This window comes from Hemitrygon akajei, unplaced genomic scaffold, assembly GCF_048418815.1.
Source record: "Hemitrygon akajei unplaced genomic scaffold, sHemAka1.3 Scf000195, whole genome shotgun sequence".
Lineage (NCBI taxonomy): Eukaryota > Metazoa > Chordata > Chondrichthyes > Myliobatiformes > Dasyatidae > Hemitrygon > Hemitrygon akajei.
In genome coordinates this window covers 97,879-115,553 of record NW_027332080.1, presented here as the reverse complement: position 1 = coordinate 115,553, position 17,675 = coordinate 97,879, and the positions used below count along the sequence as shown (strand labels likewise).

The 17,675-nt window shown below is 43.5% G+C and overlaps 1 protein-coding gene across 1 annotated transcript in view; it reads left to right on the top strand.

Moving 5' to 3' along the window:
• LOC140724352 (E3 ubiquitin-protein ligase TRIM39-like) overlaps nucleotides 1–17,381 on the top strand; it is a 71,760-nt gene extending 54,379 nt beyond the window's left edge. Inside the window, exon 5 of the mRNA XM_073038802.1 lies at nucleotides 17,325–17,381. Within this exon, the coding sequence (XP_072894903.1) occupies nucleotides 17,325–17,381 (57 nt within the window). The remainder of the gene's footprint in view (nucleotides 1–17,324) is intronic.
• The last annotated feature ends 294 nt before the right edge of the window (nucleotides 17,382–17,675 follow it).

The window sequence follows — 17,675 nt, the reverse complement described above, 5'->3', positions numbered from 1 at the left end:
AAACGTGAAATCACCTCTTTTATCAAAAAATATAATTCAAACTCTCGATTAACATACATTCCAGAAGTTTTCATAAATGAGATGTTAATGACATTGGCCTATAACAAGGAGCATCAGGCGGGGAGCTCCAGGTTTTAGAATGGTTACTACAACAACCATTTTCCATGAGTAAAGAAAAGTTAATATTTCCACACAAGAAAATTACATACATACCTGTTGAATCAAGAATTTCTCCTACAAGTGCGTCATACATTTTAGTCCCATTCACAACTCTATACCCTGCCCCTTTCCTTATAGAACTGGCAACACCACCCCTCTACCAACTAACCTGTCAAGCCAAACGACAATATATGTCCTGCACAGGAATAAAAACTTAAAATGTGCAGGTTTCCTGAACAGATATAACATCGGAAGAATCTGACAAATCAGAAATAAAATTCTTAAAGTCTTGACCATTATAAATCAGATTCATTGCATTTCCTTGACATATTTTAATAATATTATGTATGTTCACAAGTAGACTGCGATACAGATACCCCACCCAACAAAACTTCATTTACAGCTTCCCACAAAACACCAGTTACACCGAGATACCTTTCTGCAGTTTTCACAATAATTTTAATTTCCTCAGCAGGATGAGATGTCTGAGCAGTACAATTCACCACATTGGTTATAAACAACACAAACTTCATTTTATCCAGCAGTGAAGTGTCTTTGGTGAGAGAACTGTGATGACGACGTATATCCACTGACGTCACAGTCTGTTCTCTGAGTGGGATCACTTTATCCAGTTTTCCTGCTCTGCTTGCAGTACTTGTCCTTGAACAGGCCCTTCTGCTCACTGGGTTGTTCTGATCGAATTGAACTGGTCACTTCATGCCTTACTAAACCAATCCCTTCTGCCTACACAAGGAACACATCCCTTCATTCTCCTCACATCCACATGGTATCTAATAGCCTCTATCACATTTGCCTCCACCACCACCCCCGACATTCACTCCAGACACCCACCACTATGGGTATGAAAAACAAAACTTGAAACGCAAATCTCCTTTAAACATTCAGAGTCAGGTTTTTAACATCATTGACTTTTCTAATTTTTTTCAACAGCAGCTATGCAGAGAAAAGATACAAAATTACACTAAATTACAAAATACTTCAATAGTGCAAAAAGGACCAATGAGGATGTGTTCCCCCTTTCTCCTGAAGTACATGCCCACTGGCATTGGACATTTCCTCCTTAGAGAAAAAAGCCCGGCTGTGCCTCTCACATTCCTGTACACGTCTGTCAGACCTCCCTCAGCCTCAGCCACTCCGGAGAAAGTTACCTTAGATTGTCTGATCTCACTTTATCCAGGCAGCATCCTCTTAAGCCTTGTCCACACACCATCCAAAACCTCCGCATTATTCCTGTATTCGAATGCAATTCTCCAGATGCAACATAACTGCCTGACACTGGAACCACTATCTGGGAGTTATGAACTCGGAATCCAAGATCCCCCTGTAGATCAACACTGTCCAATCTCGCCCCATGAATGTAACAGCAAAAAGAAAATGCTGCGGCTTTATAAGACACTAGTCAGGCCGCACTTGGAGTATTGTCAACAGTGTTGGGCCCCACATCTCAGACAGGATGTGTCGTCATTGGTGAGAGTCCAGAGGAGGTTCACAAGGATGATTTTGGGAATGAAGGAGTTAAAATATGAGGAGCACTTGGCAGCTTTGACCCTGTGCTCACTGGAACTCAGAAAAATGCGGGGGCATCTCATTGAAACCTACCGAATGTTGAAAGGACTGGATAAGGTGGATGTGGAGAAGGTATTTCCTGTGGTGGGGCACAGCCACAAAGTTGAGGGGCCACCTTTTCAAACAGAGGTAAGCAGCTTTTTTTTATTATTAGCCAAGGTGTTTTGGACCTGTGGAATACTCTTCCATAGACTGCGGTGGAGGCCGAATGCGTGGGTATATTCAAGGCGGAAGTTGATCGTTTCCTGATCGGTCAGGGCATCAAAGGATATGGCGGGAGGTCAGATATCTGGAATTGAGTGCGATCTGGGATCAGCCATGATGGAAAGGCGGCAGACTCGATGGGCTGAATGGACTAATTCTGCTCCTATCACTGAAGGTTTTCTGATTCTCCTCTGCTGTCTTCCAGCACAAAACATCCTTTGTACAGAATGCTAAGCGGAACTGAATGAAAGTTTTCAAGAACGTTGTCAAGTCAGGCAGCATCTGTTGAGGGGAATAGAGTCGATGTTTGGGACAGAACCCCTCCCTTACGGCACTGACACAGGCCTTTCGGCCCAACCTTTCCATGCTGTCCCAGGTTCCATTTAAACTAATCCCTCTGCCTGTCTTTGACACAGAACACAGAAATCTACAGCACATTACAGGCTCTTCAGCCCACAATGTTGTACCGACCATTTAACCTGCTCCAGAAACTGCCTAGGATTTCTCCAAAGTTTAAACCTCTATGTTTCTAAGTTCCATGTACCTATCTAAGAATCTCTTAAAATATCCTATTGTATCCACCTCCACCATCGCTCCCAGCAGTCCATTCCAGCACCCACCACTCTGTGTGTAAGAAACTTACCCCTGACATTCCCTCGGAGCCGACTTCCAAGCAGCGTTAAACTACGTCCCCTCGTGTTAGTCACTTCAAGCCTGGGAAAATGCCTCTGGCTATCCACATGGTCAAAGCCTCTCATCATCTGATACTCCTCTGTCAGGTCACCTCTCATCCTCCGTCGCTCCAAGAAGGAAAGACTAAGTTCACTCAGTTTATTCTCATAAGACATGCTCTCCAATCCAAGAGCAACATCCTTGTAAATCTACTCTACACTCTCTATAGTATCCACATCCTTCCTGTAGTGAGGTCACCAGAACTGAACACAGGACTCCCAAGTGGGGTCCAACTAAGGCCACAGCCCTGCCGTGTTGGGGTACAATGACTTATGTACAGGTTAGTAGAAATATAGCTTCAACATCACCTCATAGCTCTTGAAATCAATTCCACGGTTGATGAATGCCAACACACCAGACGCCTTCTTAACAACACTGCCAACCTCCACAGCAGCTTTGAGTGTCGTATGGACACGGACCCCAAGATCTCTCTGACCCTCCACGCTGCCAAGAGTCTTACCATTAATATTATATTTTGTGTTCAAAATTCCATCATTGGCTGACGTGGCTGTCGGTCAAAGGGGAACTCACACGGTGATTATTTTATGTGAACGTCAGTCACGCTTCATGTTTTTATGAGTTTGAGTTTGGATTTATTTCGGGGACCAGAAGCAAATTGGGAGAAATGTGAGTTTTTATGTGTTGGTGCATCAGTCTCCGAGTTACATTATTAACAATAAAAGGGCAAAGGCCGTGGTGAGGAAGGAGGTGATTTACTGGAGGTTATATGGAGATAATATTGGAAGGGATATCAAACTTGGAATTGTTTGGGATATGATTTGGAAAATGGGGGGATTTGTGGGGATCATAATATTCCAGTGTTGATTAATGAGGGCAAAATGATTGTTACTGAAACAGGGAAGTTTGTGTTACTGACTGTGTCATTTGCTGAGATTCATAATCAGGATAATTTAAGTGAAGAAGTTAAACAATGTAGGGATATGTTTTTCAGTGTATACCCAGATGTGTTGGAAGTCAGACAGACAGACATACTTTATTTATCCACACGGAAACTGGGTTTCGTTACAGTTGCACCAACCAAGAATCGGAAATTTAGCAATGTAATACCATAAATAATTAAATAATAATAAGTAAATTATCAGCTGTAGCAATGATAGTATCACTGATGTACGATTTCTTTGTATGAATTTAGGAAGTCTATTAATATATAGGTGCTCCGAAGATGAAATAATTGGTTATTTGGGGAAATAAATAAATATATATACTAAAGTTATTACGAACTCCGTGGAGCATGTGGGGATCTTCCAATATCCAGGCACTCTTTCTTTTTTTTTCTTTCTTTCTTCTTTTTTTTTCTATAGGGATGTTAGGGGGGAGGGGTTAAGGGGAGGGGGGATGGGTAATATATATATATTTTGTTCATATACTATTTCTGTAATTACTTGAAAACGCAATAAAACAAGTTTAAAATAAATAATGCAGGTCAGATGTCCCCAGGAAAGGGTGCGATATGTAAATGTAATTGTATATAATTCTCTTTTGTGAAAATATTAAATTTTTGAATCATGCTTTGAGGTTACGTCATCTACTTTCCTAATGGAAAATGGCAGCTGTCGTGCCTATTCTAAAACCTGGCAGATCTCCATCTGATCCTTCTAGTTTGGGCCGATATCGTGAATGTCTTATTTATGTAAACTGATGGAGTGTGTGGTAATCAAGCGCTTGAGTTATATTTTGGAAAGACTGTGTTATTAGCGTGGATTTCGGAAGGGTGAGATGACATTAGATTCAGTTTTAGGTTTGGAAGATGATATTAGGAAAACAGAATTAAATAAAGATGCCTTAATAGTAGTATTTTTTGATACTGAAAAGGGAAATGATATATTGTGGAAGGAAGGACTTTTGATTAAATTATGGAAATTAGGCGTGAGGGGGAAGATTTCTGAGTTTTTTTTTATTTCGACGGACTGTGTAAGTACGGGTCAGCATGTTATGTTTGTGTTTCTATGAGAAATAGATCCCACAAGGCAGTATTTGTAGCTCTTCATTATTTAATATTATGGTAAATGATATTCTCTGAGATGGGAAAATGGGATACCCTGGGTAAATGACAAAATTCAGATGATATAGCTTTATAGATTAGAGGTTGTAATTGCTATTTACTACCAATTTATTTCCAATTTATTCCTGCTTCCGCTCAACGTATGATAGCTTTTACAACTTTATTAGCTAGGAGAGCTACTGGAAGGATCGAAATCCACCTGCTGTTTGTTTGTTTGTTTCAAACGGTATTTCATATATAAAGTTTGATTTATATGTCTGCACATTATGGATCCTGCACATCACACTGTTGAGGGAAATGAAGGGGTTGACTGTTTAGCAACAAAAGCTGATAAATGTTAAGCTGTGGATATAGACCTTCCACTTAGTAAATCAGAACCAAAGGGTTGGTAGTGTTAAGAATTAGGGGCTTACAGCAAGATTTGTAGGATAATGGATATAAGGACAGACACTTTTACAGAATACGTAAACCTGTTGGGTTTAAAGAAGAAGGGCTTAAAACAAGGGAAGGAATGATATTGACGCGACTTAGAAATGCCCACACAATGCTTAATTATGCCTTGTATCTAATTGGAAAACTTCATTCTGTGTCGTGTATATTTTGTTATTATGAAACTGTCGGAACACATACCATTTCAAGGTAAAGTGTATAAGGCTGAAGAAAAATCAAATGCAGTCTTCAGTACAATCTTTGGAGGGTTGATAGTTTTCAGATAAAAACTTTAATAAATTATGGGACTGACTTTAAATTAATTCACAGTTTGAACTGGAAAACGGATGTAATAATTGTAGTGTCACAATTGTATCGGGGACTTCAATATGCAAAATGATTTGGAAAAGTCACATGTATCAGTCTCGCAATGGAATAAAGGGAATTACAGAGGCATCAGAGAGGAACTTGCCGAGTGAATTGGAGGAGAATTCTGCATGGATGATGGCTGAACTGAGGTATCTGAAGTATCTGGGAATAGTTTACAAGGCGCAGAATACACGTGTCCCACAGAAAAAGTTCTCAAATGGCAAGGCTAGACATCCGTGGCTGACAAGAAGTTAAGGACTGTGTTAAACCTAAGAAAATGGCATATAAGGCAGCAAAGGTGAGTGGGATGCTGGATTATTGGGATGCTCTTAAAATCCAACAAAAGGCAACGAAAAAAGCCATAAGAATGGTCAAGACGAAATATGAGGGCAAACTGACCAATAATATAAATCAGGATACTAAAAGTTTAGTTTTCAGTTACATGAAGAGTGAAAGGGAGATGAGAGTTGATACTGGACCACTGGAAAATGATGCTGGTGAAGTAGTAATGGGGGACAAAGAAATGGCAGATGAACTTAATGAACAATCTTCACTGTCTTTTCCGGTCAGCACCGCCCCCACTTGTCCCATTTAACCTCTCTAAGTGCAGGTGTACTTTAAGCACCACTAGTCACAGGCCTCCAGTCTGAGAAGCAATCACCCACTACCACTCTCTGTCTTCTCCCACACAGCCAATTTCAAATCCAGTTTACAACCTCTCCCTGGATACCTAGTGTCTGAATCTTCTGAACTAACCTCCCATGTGGGACCTTGTCAAAGGCCTTGCTGATGTCCATGTAGTTTACATCCACAGCCTTTCCTTCAACTAATTTCTTGATAACCTCCTCGAAAAACTACAAGATTCATTCAACATGATCTACCACGCACAAAGCCATACTGACTATCCTTAATCAGCCCTTGGCTGTCCAAATACTTGTATATCTGATCTCTCAGAACACCTTCCAATAATTTACCTGCTACTGATGTCAGGCTCACCGGCCTGTAATTACCTGGTTTACTAATGGAGCCTTTTTTAAACAACAGAATAACATGAGCTCCCCTCCAATCCTCCTGCACTGCACCCGTGGCTGAGGACATTTTAAATATTTCTGTCAGGGCCCCTGCAAATTCTACACTAGTCTCTCTCAAGGTCCGAGGAAATATCGTCAGACCCGTGGGATTTATCTACCTTTATTCGCTGTAAGGCAGCAAGCACCTCCTCCGCTTTAATCTCTAAATGTTCCATGACACTACTGCTTGTTTCCTTTCCTTCCATATACACTATGCCAGTTTCCTGAGTAAATACTGATGCAAAAAAAAAACTGTTTAAGATCTCCCCCATCTCATAAGGCTCCACACACAGACGACCACTCTGATCTTCTACGGGACCAATTTTGTCCCTTACTATCCTTTTACTCTGGATAGTAAATAGTAAATAGAAGACCCTCATGTCTTCTTTTTGCCTTCCTGATTTCCGTCTTTAGAATTTTCCTACATTTTCTATACTCTTCAAGTACCTCATTTGCTCTTTGTTGCCTCTACCTGCTATACACCTCTCTCTTTTTCTTAACCAGATCGCCAATATCCCTTGAAAACCAAGGTTCCCTATGCCTGTTAACTTTGTCTTTAATCCTGGCAGGAACATGCAAACACTGCACTCTCAAAATTTCGCCATTTGAAGCCTTACACTTACTGAACACGTCCTTGCCAGAAATTTTTTTATCACAATCCACTATTCCTAGATCCTTTTTCATTTCCACAAAATTGGCCCTTCTCCAATTTAGAACCTCAACTCAAGGACCAGACCCATCCTTATCCATAATTAACTTGAAACTAATGTCATTATGGTCACTGGACACAAAATGTTCGCCTACACATAATTCTGTCACCTGACCTGTCTGGTTCCCTAACAGGAGATCAAGTATTGCATCCTCTCTTGTAGGTACCTCTATATATTGATTTAGAAAACTTTCCTGAAAACATTTAATCCAAGCCATCTAGCCCCTTTACACTGTGCGAGTCCCAGTCGTCAAAATCCCCTGCTATTAAAACTTCCTGTTTCTTACACCAGTCTTCTATCTCTCTACAGATTTGCTCCTCCAATTCTCTCTGACTATTGGGCGGTCTATAATACACCCCTATTAGTGTGGTCACACCTTTCCCGTTCCTCAGGACAACCCATATGGCCTCTGTAGACAAGCCCTCCGGGCTGCCCTGTCTACGCACAGCTGTGATGTTTTCCCTGACTCGTAATGCCACTCCTCCCCCTTTCATCCCCCCCCTCTATCATGTCTGAAACAACAAATATTTCTATCATAAATAAACCATAGGTGGGAGGTTATCTTTTTGTATTAATGTATTAAAAATAAATTATAAATTCTACCAATGGAACCTCTTACTAAAGGATTCTCATTCACAATATTATCCAACAAATCAGATTCTTGCATATATGGAAACTTAGATAATTATTTTTGTAAAAAATGTCTAACCTGAAGATATTGCAGTAAGTATGAGAGAGAGAATACTTGCTAATTAACTCTTCAAAAGTCATCAATCGACCATCACAAAATAAATGAAAATAAAAATAAATAAATCTGCAAAAAAAAAAACAGATCCCCTTAATAACTAAAGATTAAACAAGTTTGGGAGAGAGAACTTAATATGACCTTTGTTAATGAAGATGGTCAATTCTTCTTTAATATGTGCCAATCAGTGTTTAATTCAATTCAAAATTGTTCACTGTTACTATTTAACAAAGGAGAGACTGTCCAAAATATTTCCTAACATAGACAATTATTGTGATAGGTGTAAAACTGAAGTAGCCACTTTTTCACATATGTTCTGGTCATGTTCTTCATTAAAATATTTTTGGAAATCTATTTTCTACAATATCTAAAGCTCTGAAAATTAATTTACAACCTAATGTACAAACCTTTGATTTCTGTCTATACATGCAGTCCTCGCTTGACCTTTATCCTCCTCCACCTCACTATCTGCTCTAACACTCTGGTTCCCCTCCCTCTCCAAATCTAGTTTAAACCCCCCCCCCCCCCCCGGTGCAGCACTAGTAAATCTACCCGCAAGGATGTTAGTTCCCCTCCAGTTCAGGGGCAAACCATCCCGTCGGAACAGGTCCCACCTTCCTGGGAGCAAAGCCCAATTGTCCAGAAACATGAAGCCCTCCCTCCTGCACCATCTCCTTAGCCACGTATTTAGCTGAACTCTCCGCACGTTTATAGTTACTGGGACTTAATCCTGATGCCGGTCCCGGGACCCGACCCGTTTACAGACCCGGAGCGGAACCGGAGCAGATTCTCAGCCACTGGTTTCCATCCCAGGTCGCAAAGAAAGGATGAAGTTTCCCCATGAATTTATTCCCAGTGAATGTGTGGAGATGGGACTTGGTCTCCGCATTGTAAAATGAAACTGTCCCGGACTCGTAACTAAGATAAACTCCCACCCTCCCGGGGATGGGACCAGCAGGGAGACGGGACTTGCGGAAGGTGAGATCACCGAACACATCACAATCCCGATGTAAGACGTCATTATACCGCCTAATGATCCAATATCCGGACTCCGGTCTCAGACTGAACTCTCCCTTCCTCTGCACAGACTCTGCGGCGACCCCCAGCCACCAGTCCCGAATCCCCGTCACGTCCACCTCCCAGTAATGTCTCCCCGATGTGAATCCCTCCGATCCCAGCACACAAGCCCAGCTTGTGAATCTCTCCCCGGTGTCAGGGAGATTCCTCCAGATCCCGGTCCGTCTCACACTCTTCCGATCCTCAGATACCTCGAGCCGCGGATTCGCTGTTTTCATATCCAGGGTGACAGAGACTGGGGGGAGAAGCAGAGAATTAGAGAGTCCCCGGGGATCGTGGGGAGACTCAGGTAGCGCGACCCGGGGATCGGGGGGAGACTCGGGCAGCGCGACCTGGGGATCGGGGAAAGATATAGGCAGCGCGGCCCCGTGGACCGTGGGGAGACTCGGGCAGCTTGGCCCCGAGATCGGGGAAAGGCCGCTGGGCCTCAGGTGCAGTCGGGTGGCCGACACGAACCTTTCCCGTGGTTTGACCCGACGAAAGCGGATGAACAATTAATGTCTCCCCGTTGGTTTTCCGCGGGACGGAGGGCAGAGATTTCCCGATCAAACAGACACAAAATGCTGGAGGGACCGAGCGGGTCAGGCAGCATGTGTGGAGAGAGATGGACAGTCTACGTTTCAGGTCGACATGTTCCCTCAAGAGCAGAAGTAAATAGGGGAGATGGACAGCAGAAACGAGTGCGGGAAAGGGGTGGATTAAGATGGGAAGGGGGTGAGTGAATGGATTTAAACAGGAGGTCACAGAGGCTCTTCGGCCCAACTTGTTAGTGCTGACCAGCTTGCTTTAATGAGCTGGTCCCATTTGTCCATTATTCCTTTCCACCTTCCGATACACGTCCCTGGCAAAATGTATTTTAAAACATTGTTACTGTACCCACCTCTACAGTTGATCAAGGGCCCGTTGTAAACTTAGATAATCCACTTCTCTCTCCACTACACCATGATTTTTAGTGTCTCCCACAAACCTACCAACTTTGTCACTTACATTCTCATCGAAATCATTAATATGAATGACAAACAACCCTGCCCCAGCACCGACCTCTGCAGGTCAATGGCCTCCAGTCCTCTGTGTGTAAGAGACACAAGGACAGACGATTCAATAGGCAAGGCACAGAGGGAGACTGACCTAATGCTGGCCAATGGGATGAATGTAGATGGATAAATAGGTCAGCACAGAGGTGATAAGTCGAAGGGCACATTTCTATGCTGTACAGCGATGGCTCCGTGAACTGAATGGCTAAGAACCCCCAAACCCCCCTCCACGCCCACGGGTGCTGAGAATTCCAAACAGTGACTCCTGACCCTTGACTCCTCAGACACGGGAAACATCCTCCCTGACTCCTGCCTGTCGAGCCCTGAAAGAATTTTGTGTTTTCCTGAGATCTCCTCTCATTCTTCTGAACAGGGAACAGAGAACAGTACAGCACAGGAACAGACCCTTCATTCAATGTTCACATTCATTTGTGAGTGTGAAGTGGGGGAGTGTGGAGGTTAGAGACAGCAAAGGAGGTGATGATGGGAACCAGTAGGGTAGAGATGAACGGCAGATTGAATCAGAACCAGGTGTGGGAGGGTGGAAAGCCTGTGGGTGAACTGTGTGTGTAGACGTAATGAGAAGCTGGAGGGGGACAAAGATGGGAGATGGGGATCACTTTGCCCCTTTCCCACAACCCCATCTCCCGCAGCCCCTCATTAGGAAGTGGGATGAATTTGCAGGGACCCTTAAGCATCACAGGTCCTGATGAAGTGTTTCAGTCTGAACTGTCGACTGTTTACTCTTTTCCATAGAGTCTTCCTGGCCAGCTGTTTCCCCAACAATTTGTGTATGTGTCACTCCGCTTTAAAAATACTCAATTATTTGGCCTGTGGCAGATTCACTATCCTGTGGATAAAGGAATTCCTCCTCATCTCTATCCTAAATGGACATCCCTATAGTCGGAGGCTGTGCTTACCGTTCTCGACCCACCCACATCCTCCCAAAATCAACTCTCTCCAGACAGGTGTCAGGGAGATCTGGCGAGACCCTTCATCAGGACCTGTGTAGCTTGGATTACCAGCATCTGCAGATTTTCTCCTGTTTGATTTTTAAAGCAGAAGTTGGTAAGTAAACTTCTTGATTAGTAAGAGTCTCAAAAGTTATGGAGAGTAAGCGGGAGAATAGGGTTGAGAGGGATAATAAATCAGCCACTCTTCTAAACTCCGGTGAGTACAGGCACAGAACCATCAAACACTCCTCATATGTTAACTCTTTCATTCCCGGAATCATTCTTGTGATCCTCCTGGACCCCCTCCAATGCCACCACATCTCTTCCGACAGAAAGGATCCAAAACTGCTCACAATACTCCAAGCGTGGTCTGACCAATGCTTTATAAAACCTCAGCATTACATCCTTGCCCTTGTATTCTAATCCTCTCAAAATGAAAGCAAACATTGAGTTTGCCAATCTCACCACTGACACAAACTGCAAGATAATCTTCAGGGAATCCTGCAACTGAAGCCCCAAGTCCCTTTGCATTTCTGATAATTGAATTTTCTCCCTGTTTACAAAATTGTCTATGCCTTTATTCCTTCTACCAAAGAGCATGCACAACTTCCCTACCCGATAATCCATCTATCACTTATTTGCCCATTTCCTGATCTGTCTCTGTCCTTCCCCAGATTCCGAGCTTCTGCAGCACTACTTGCCCCTTCACCTATCTTCATATCGTCTGCAAGTTCGGCCACAGAGGCAACAATTCTGTCATCCAAATCATTCTTTGTCTATCTTGGCTTTGTGTTCCTCGAAGAATTCCAACAGATTTGTCAGGCAAGATTTCCCCTAAGGGAAGGCATGCTGTCTTTACCCTATTTAGTCATGTGCCTCCATGTACCCGAAAGCCTGTCATAATGTACCAATTATGAGTGATCTATGGGGTAACATTCCCACAGAGTCGGAGGTGGGAGAATTCCAAAAGGTTTGTCAAGCAAGATATTCTCTTAACGAAGCCATGCTGACTTGTCCTATCTTGTCCATGGTCACCAAGTATTCCATAACCTCAGACTTAACAATTGACACTAACTTCTTCCCAACCACAGAGGTGAGGCTAACTGGTCTATAATTGTCATCCTGCTGCCTTCCTCCTTACTAAAAGAGTAGAGTGACATTTGCAATTTTCCAGTCCTCTGGCACCAATGATTTTTGAAAGATCATTTCAAACGCCTCCACATTGTTTACCACTACCTCTTTCAGAACACTAGGGTGCAGTTCATGTGGTCCGGGTGACTTATGTACCTTTAGGTCTTTCAGCTTTTTGAGCACCTTCTCCCTTGTCGGCTCAGGGACAAACTGCTCTAAAAGGCCATCTCTTAGGCATTGAACAAATTCACTCTCCTGAGATCCATTACCAACCTGATGTTCCCAGTTGGCCTGCATGTTCAAATCTCTCATGACTTACATAACATTGTCTTCTGACATGCCTTTTCTATTTCCAGTTGTAACCTGTGGTCCACATCACAGCTACTGTTGGGGTGACTGTATATAACTGCCATCAGGGTCCTTTTACATTTGTAGCTTGATAACTCAACCCACAAGGATTCAACATCTTCATATCTTATGTCACAACTTTCTACTGATTTACCAGCAGAGCCATGTCACCCCCCTCTGCCTACTTTCCTGTACCACCGATACATTGTGTAACCTTGGTCATTCAGCTCCCGACTGCAACCATCCTTCAGCCACGATTCCGTGATGGCTACAACATCACACCCGACAATCTGTAACCTTATTTTTATACTCCATGCATTGAGATCTAACACTTTGAGTTCTGTATTTGCTACCCTTTTTGATTCTGTGTCCCTAATGCACTGATATTCACCCTGCTGACTGCAATTCTGTACTCGCATCTGTCCGCCCTATCTGACAGTCTAACTGCACGCTATCTTTGTATTTTTACCATCAGTCCTACCCAGCGTTCCTTCACTCTCGTTCCCACCCCCCCCCCCCACCAAATTAGTTGAAACCCTCCCCAACAGCTGTATCGAACCTCTCTGAGAGAATATTGTTCCCCCCCCGGGTTCAGGTGCAACCCGTCACTTTTGAACAGGTCGTACTTCCCCCAGAAGAGATCCCAATGATCCAAGAAGCTGAAGCTCTGCCCCCTGCACCAGCTTCTCAGCCACACATTTATCTGCCAAAACGTCCTGTTCCTACCCACACCGGCACGTGGGGCAGACAACATTCCAGAAATTACAACCCTGGAGGTACTGCTTCTCAGCTTTCTACTGAGCTCTCTAAATTCTCTCTTCAGGACCAATTTGCTTTTAATTCCTGTGTCACTAGTACCAATATGTACCAAGATATCCGGCTGTTTTCTCTTCCTCTCGGAAATGCTGTGGACATGATCCGAGTCGTCCCACCCTGGCACCTGGGAAGCAACATACCATTCGGGTGTCCCGTTCACGTCCACAGATTCTCCTGTCCAGTCCCCTGATGAATGAGTCCCCTGTCACTACAGCTCCCCACTTCTCCATCTAACATCAGTGACAGTTGCGGGTTCAGGAGGGGCTGGGGTGAAGACCTGTGTCAGTCAGAGTCTGCACTCACACCGCACGAAGGACTTGTGTATTTTCCTGACAATCCCGGTCACCGCACTGATACCCGCTTTTATTCCCTACAATATCATCAAGTCAGTATTAAATTCCCAGCTCCTGTGGTAGGATTCAAATTCATGTCTTGGCGTGTTAGTGCATTTGCTTGGGATTGGAACACAGTGGTTCATTTGACAGTCCCGTGTATTGGTTGTATTGTGACCCTGTGCTGTCGTGTCCAGGGGTCTGACATCTCCAGCTGACCATGTGACAGTGATGCCTCCCAGTCGGTGCGGTTGATGTGAAATAAACTTCAGTTCCCCTTCAGTCCATTATCACAGCCAATCTTTGCTTCAACTTGGAACTTAATTGCACAAGGAGAAATGAATCTTTGTAAGTTTTACCTCGATTAATGGCATCAAGTGTTTCTCTCAGCACTGTGTTCAACAAATAAAGGTGATCGAATTTTTCAACCGGTAGGGCCTCATCTGTCACTGACAATTCCTGGACATCGTCATTAATCCTGTAAATATTAAACTGCTGGTTATAAACTGCAATTTTGAACTATACAGGTTTTCAATAAAGAACATGTCCTACCTCCTGTTTCGACGAGCTTCCTCCTGAAATAAATCAAACACAAATCTGATTAGACTTGGACTTATTGTCCATATTCTGTATTTCATCCAAATCATTACAGGGTGTTGAAAATTCCACTCCTGCAGTCACTCTCACAGACACGGACAATACAGAACCACGGGGTAAATTACAGGGAAAGTTTCTGAATGTCAGACCATTACTGAGAGGATGAAACTTACAGGGAAGACAGGACAGGTTGTCCATTTTCATCTGGATACGACATCAGGGTGATAAGATGTAGGAATTTAAGATCAGTGATGGATTTAATTGTGAGAGGTGGGGGTGATGTACCTCTATTTATGGGAAGAATTGTGGGAGATGAAATTCCAGATGGATTTTAATAATTCCCATAAGAAATTTAGTGAAGAGGAACTCGCTGCCACAGGAGTGGTTGAAGCAGAACAGCAGAGATTGAATGTAATGGGGAAACTGGATAAACACGTGAGGGACCATCGAGTTCGGTACTCTGTTGCTGGGTGTGGTGAGTAGGTGAGAGGAGAATTCTGAAGCAGGGAAATTGATAGAAGATGATGGACCGAATGGCCTGTTTCCGATGGAGACCGAACGAGATGTACCCCAGGCCACTGTGGGAGGAGATTGTTTCTGATGGAGACTGGACGAGATGTACCCCAGGCCACTGTGGGAGGAGATTGTTTCTGATGGAGACCGGACGAGATGTACCCCAGGCCACTGTGGGAGGAGATTGTTTCTGATGGAGATCAGACGAGATGTACCCCAGGCCACTGTGGGAGGAGATTGTTTCTGATGGAGACCGGACGAGATGTACCCCGGGCCACTGTGGGAGGAGACTGTTTCTGATGGAGACCGGACGAGATGTACCCCGGGCCACTGTGGGAGGAGACTGTTTCTGATGGAGACCGGACGAGATGTACCCCAGGCCACTGTGGGAGGAGATTGCTGAGCCTCTGGCGATTATCTCTGCATAATCAATGGGAACTGGAGAGGTTTCAGTGGATTGGAGGGATGCAGATGTCATTCGCTTAAGGGAGTAGAGATAGCCCAGTATATTATAGACCAGTGAGTGTTACTTCAGTGATTGGTAAGTTGATGGAGAAGATCCTGAGAGGCAGGATTTATGAACATTTGGAGAGGCATAATATGATCAGGTATAGTCAGCATGGCTTTGTCAAAGGCACGTCGTGCCTTACGATCCTGATTGAATTTTTTGAGTATCAGACAAAGCATATTGATGAAGGTAGAGCAGTAGATGTAGTGTATATGGAATTTAGCAAGGGATCCAAGGGGACATTGAGTTGTTCAACCAGAATTTGCTTCCCCACAGAAGACAAATTGTGTTTGTAGACGGGTCATATTCTACATGGAGGTTGGTGACCAGTGATGTGCCTCAGGAATCTGTTGTGGGACCTCTTCTCTTTGTGATTATTGTAAATGAGCTGGATGAGGAAATGGAAGGATGGGTTAATAACCTTGCTGATGACACAAATGTTGGGGGTATTGTGGATAGTGTGGGGGGCTGTCAGAGCATACAGCAGGACATTGATTGGATGTAAAACTGGTCTGAGAAGTAGCCGATGGAGTTTTACCCAGATAAGTGTGAAGTTGTTCACTTTGGCAGGTGAAATATGATGGCAGACTATGGTATTAATGGTATGACTCTTGGCAGTGTGGATGATCAGAGGGACATTGAGGTCCGAGTCCATAGGACACTCAAGCTGCTGCACAAGTGGACTCAGTGGTTAAGAAGGCATACGGTGCATTGGCCTTTATCAACCATGGGATTGAGTTTTGGAGTCGAGAGGTAATGTTACAGCTATATCGGACCCTGGTCAGACCGCACTTGGAGTATTGTGCTCAGTTCTGGTTGAGTCACGACAGGAAGGATGTGGAGACCATAGAAGGGGTGCAGAGGAGATTTATAATGATGTTGCCTGGATTGGGGAGCATGCCTTATGAGAGTAGGTTGAGTGAACTCGGCCGTTTCTCCTTGGAGCGACAAAGGATGAGAGGTGACCTGACAGAGCTGTATAAGATGGTGAGAAGATTGATCAGAGTCAGAGGCTTTTTCCCAGGGCTGAAATGGCTAACACGAGAGGTCGCAATTTTAATGTGCTTGGAAGCAGGTACAGAGAAGATGTCAGGGGTAATAATTTTACGCAGAAAGTGCTGAGTGAGTGAGTGGAATGGGCTGCCGGCAACAGTAAAGGATGCAGATATGATAGGGTCTTTTAAGACACTCCTGGATAGGTATATTGTGTTCAGAAAGATAGAGGACGATGGGGAACCCTGGGTAATTCCAAAAGTAAGGACATGTTCGGCACAGAATTGTGCACTGAAGGGCCTGTATTGTGCTGTAGGTTTTCAATGTTTATATTTCCACGTTTCTAATGTGAAACTTATCTGAAAATTTAAAGAAACATTGAAAGTTTCCCTAATCTTACAAAAACCTGATATACAGGATATTTGATGTGTGGGTCACATTCTTTGTTCTCATGGATTGACAGAGAGACCCCCACACTCACCACACCAGACACACGCACAGCCTGTGACTGGAACTGGGTGTTAATGGGATTTTTAGAGGATATTGAATGTGATAATTAAGGACACAATTAGTAGCTCTGTGTTATAATCAGAGTAAATGATTTCAAAAAGATTACATTCTGTCCTGGGATGTACAGAAGTTGTGGAAGTCCAGTTTTGGGACAACAACAACCCTGAATACTTGTATCAATTGTCTGGTGAAAAACAGTTTACTGCCATTTGTAAATGCTGTGTGTAGGATCAACGCATCTGTTTTCTATCTTTGGTAGTATTGTCTGCATTGTATTCTGTGTCACGTGATTGTTATGGTAACTAGTCACGTGTGGGGGTTGTGTGGTAATAGTGAAGGGAATAAGTTACATATTCGTGCTTTGTTCTGGGCAGTTTTGAGCTGAGGACGGATGGATATCATATCTTTTGTTAACCGCTTAGTTGCTGATTAATTTACGATTAATTATGCTGAAGTTTCATTGCTTCATGATTGTATGTTGCAGATAAAGGATCGAATACAAATCTTCGACATTTTGGAAGGTGATTATTCGTGTGATTGACGTGTGCGTCATACAGGTCGAACAATCTGTATGAGGACACCAGCAGCGGCAATTGATTTGTTAGAATTGGCCGCTGTGCTGTGTTTATTTCAAATATACCGCTATTCATTTAGTGTCCTTTGACAGAAACAAATTGAAATATAACCCCTCACCTTGAGAAACATCACACTGTCTTTTTGATCCATCGGTTCCTTTAACTTATTGATTTCCTCCTGAATAACCCTTATATTCTTTTGAAGAGCTAGAAGATTTTTCTCCATTGTGTCGAGAATCCTCTTCTCTTCTTTCCTGAGA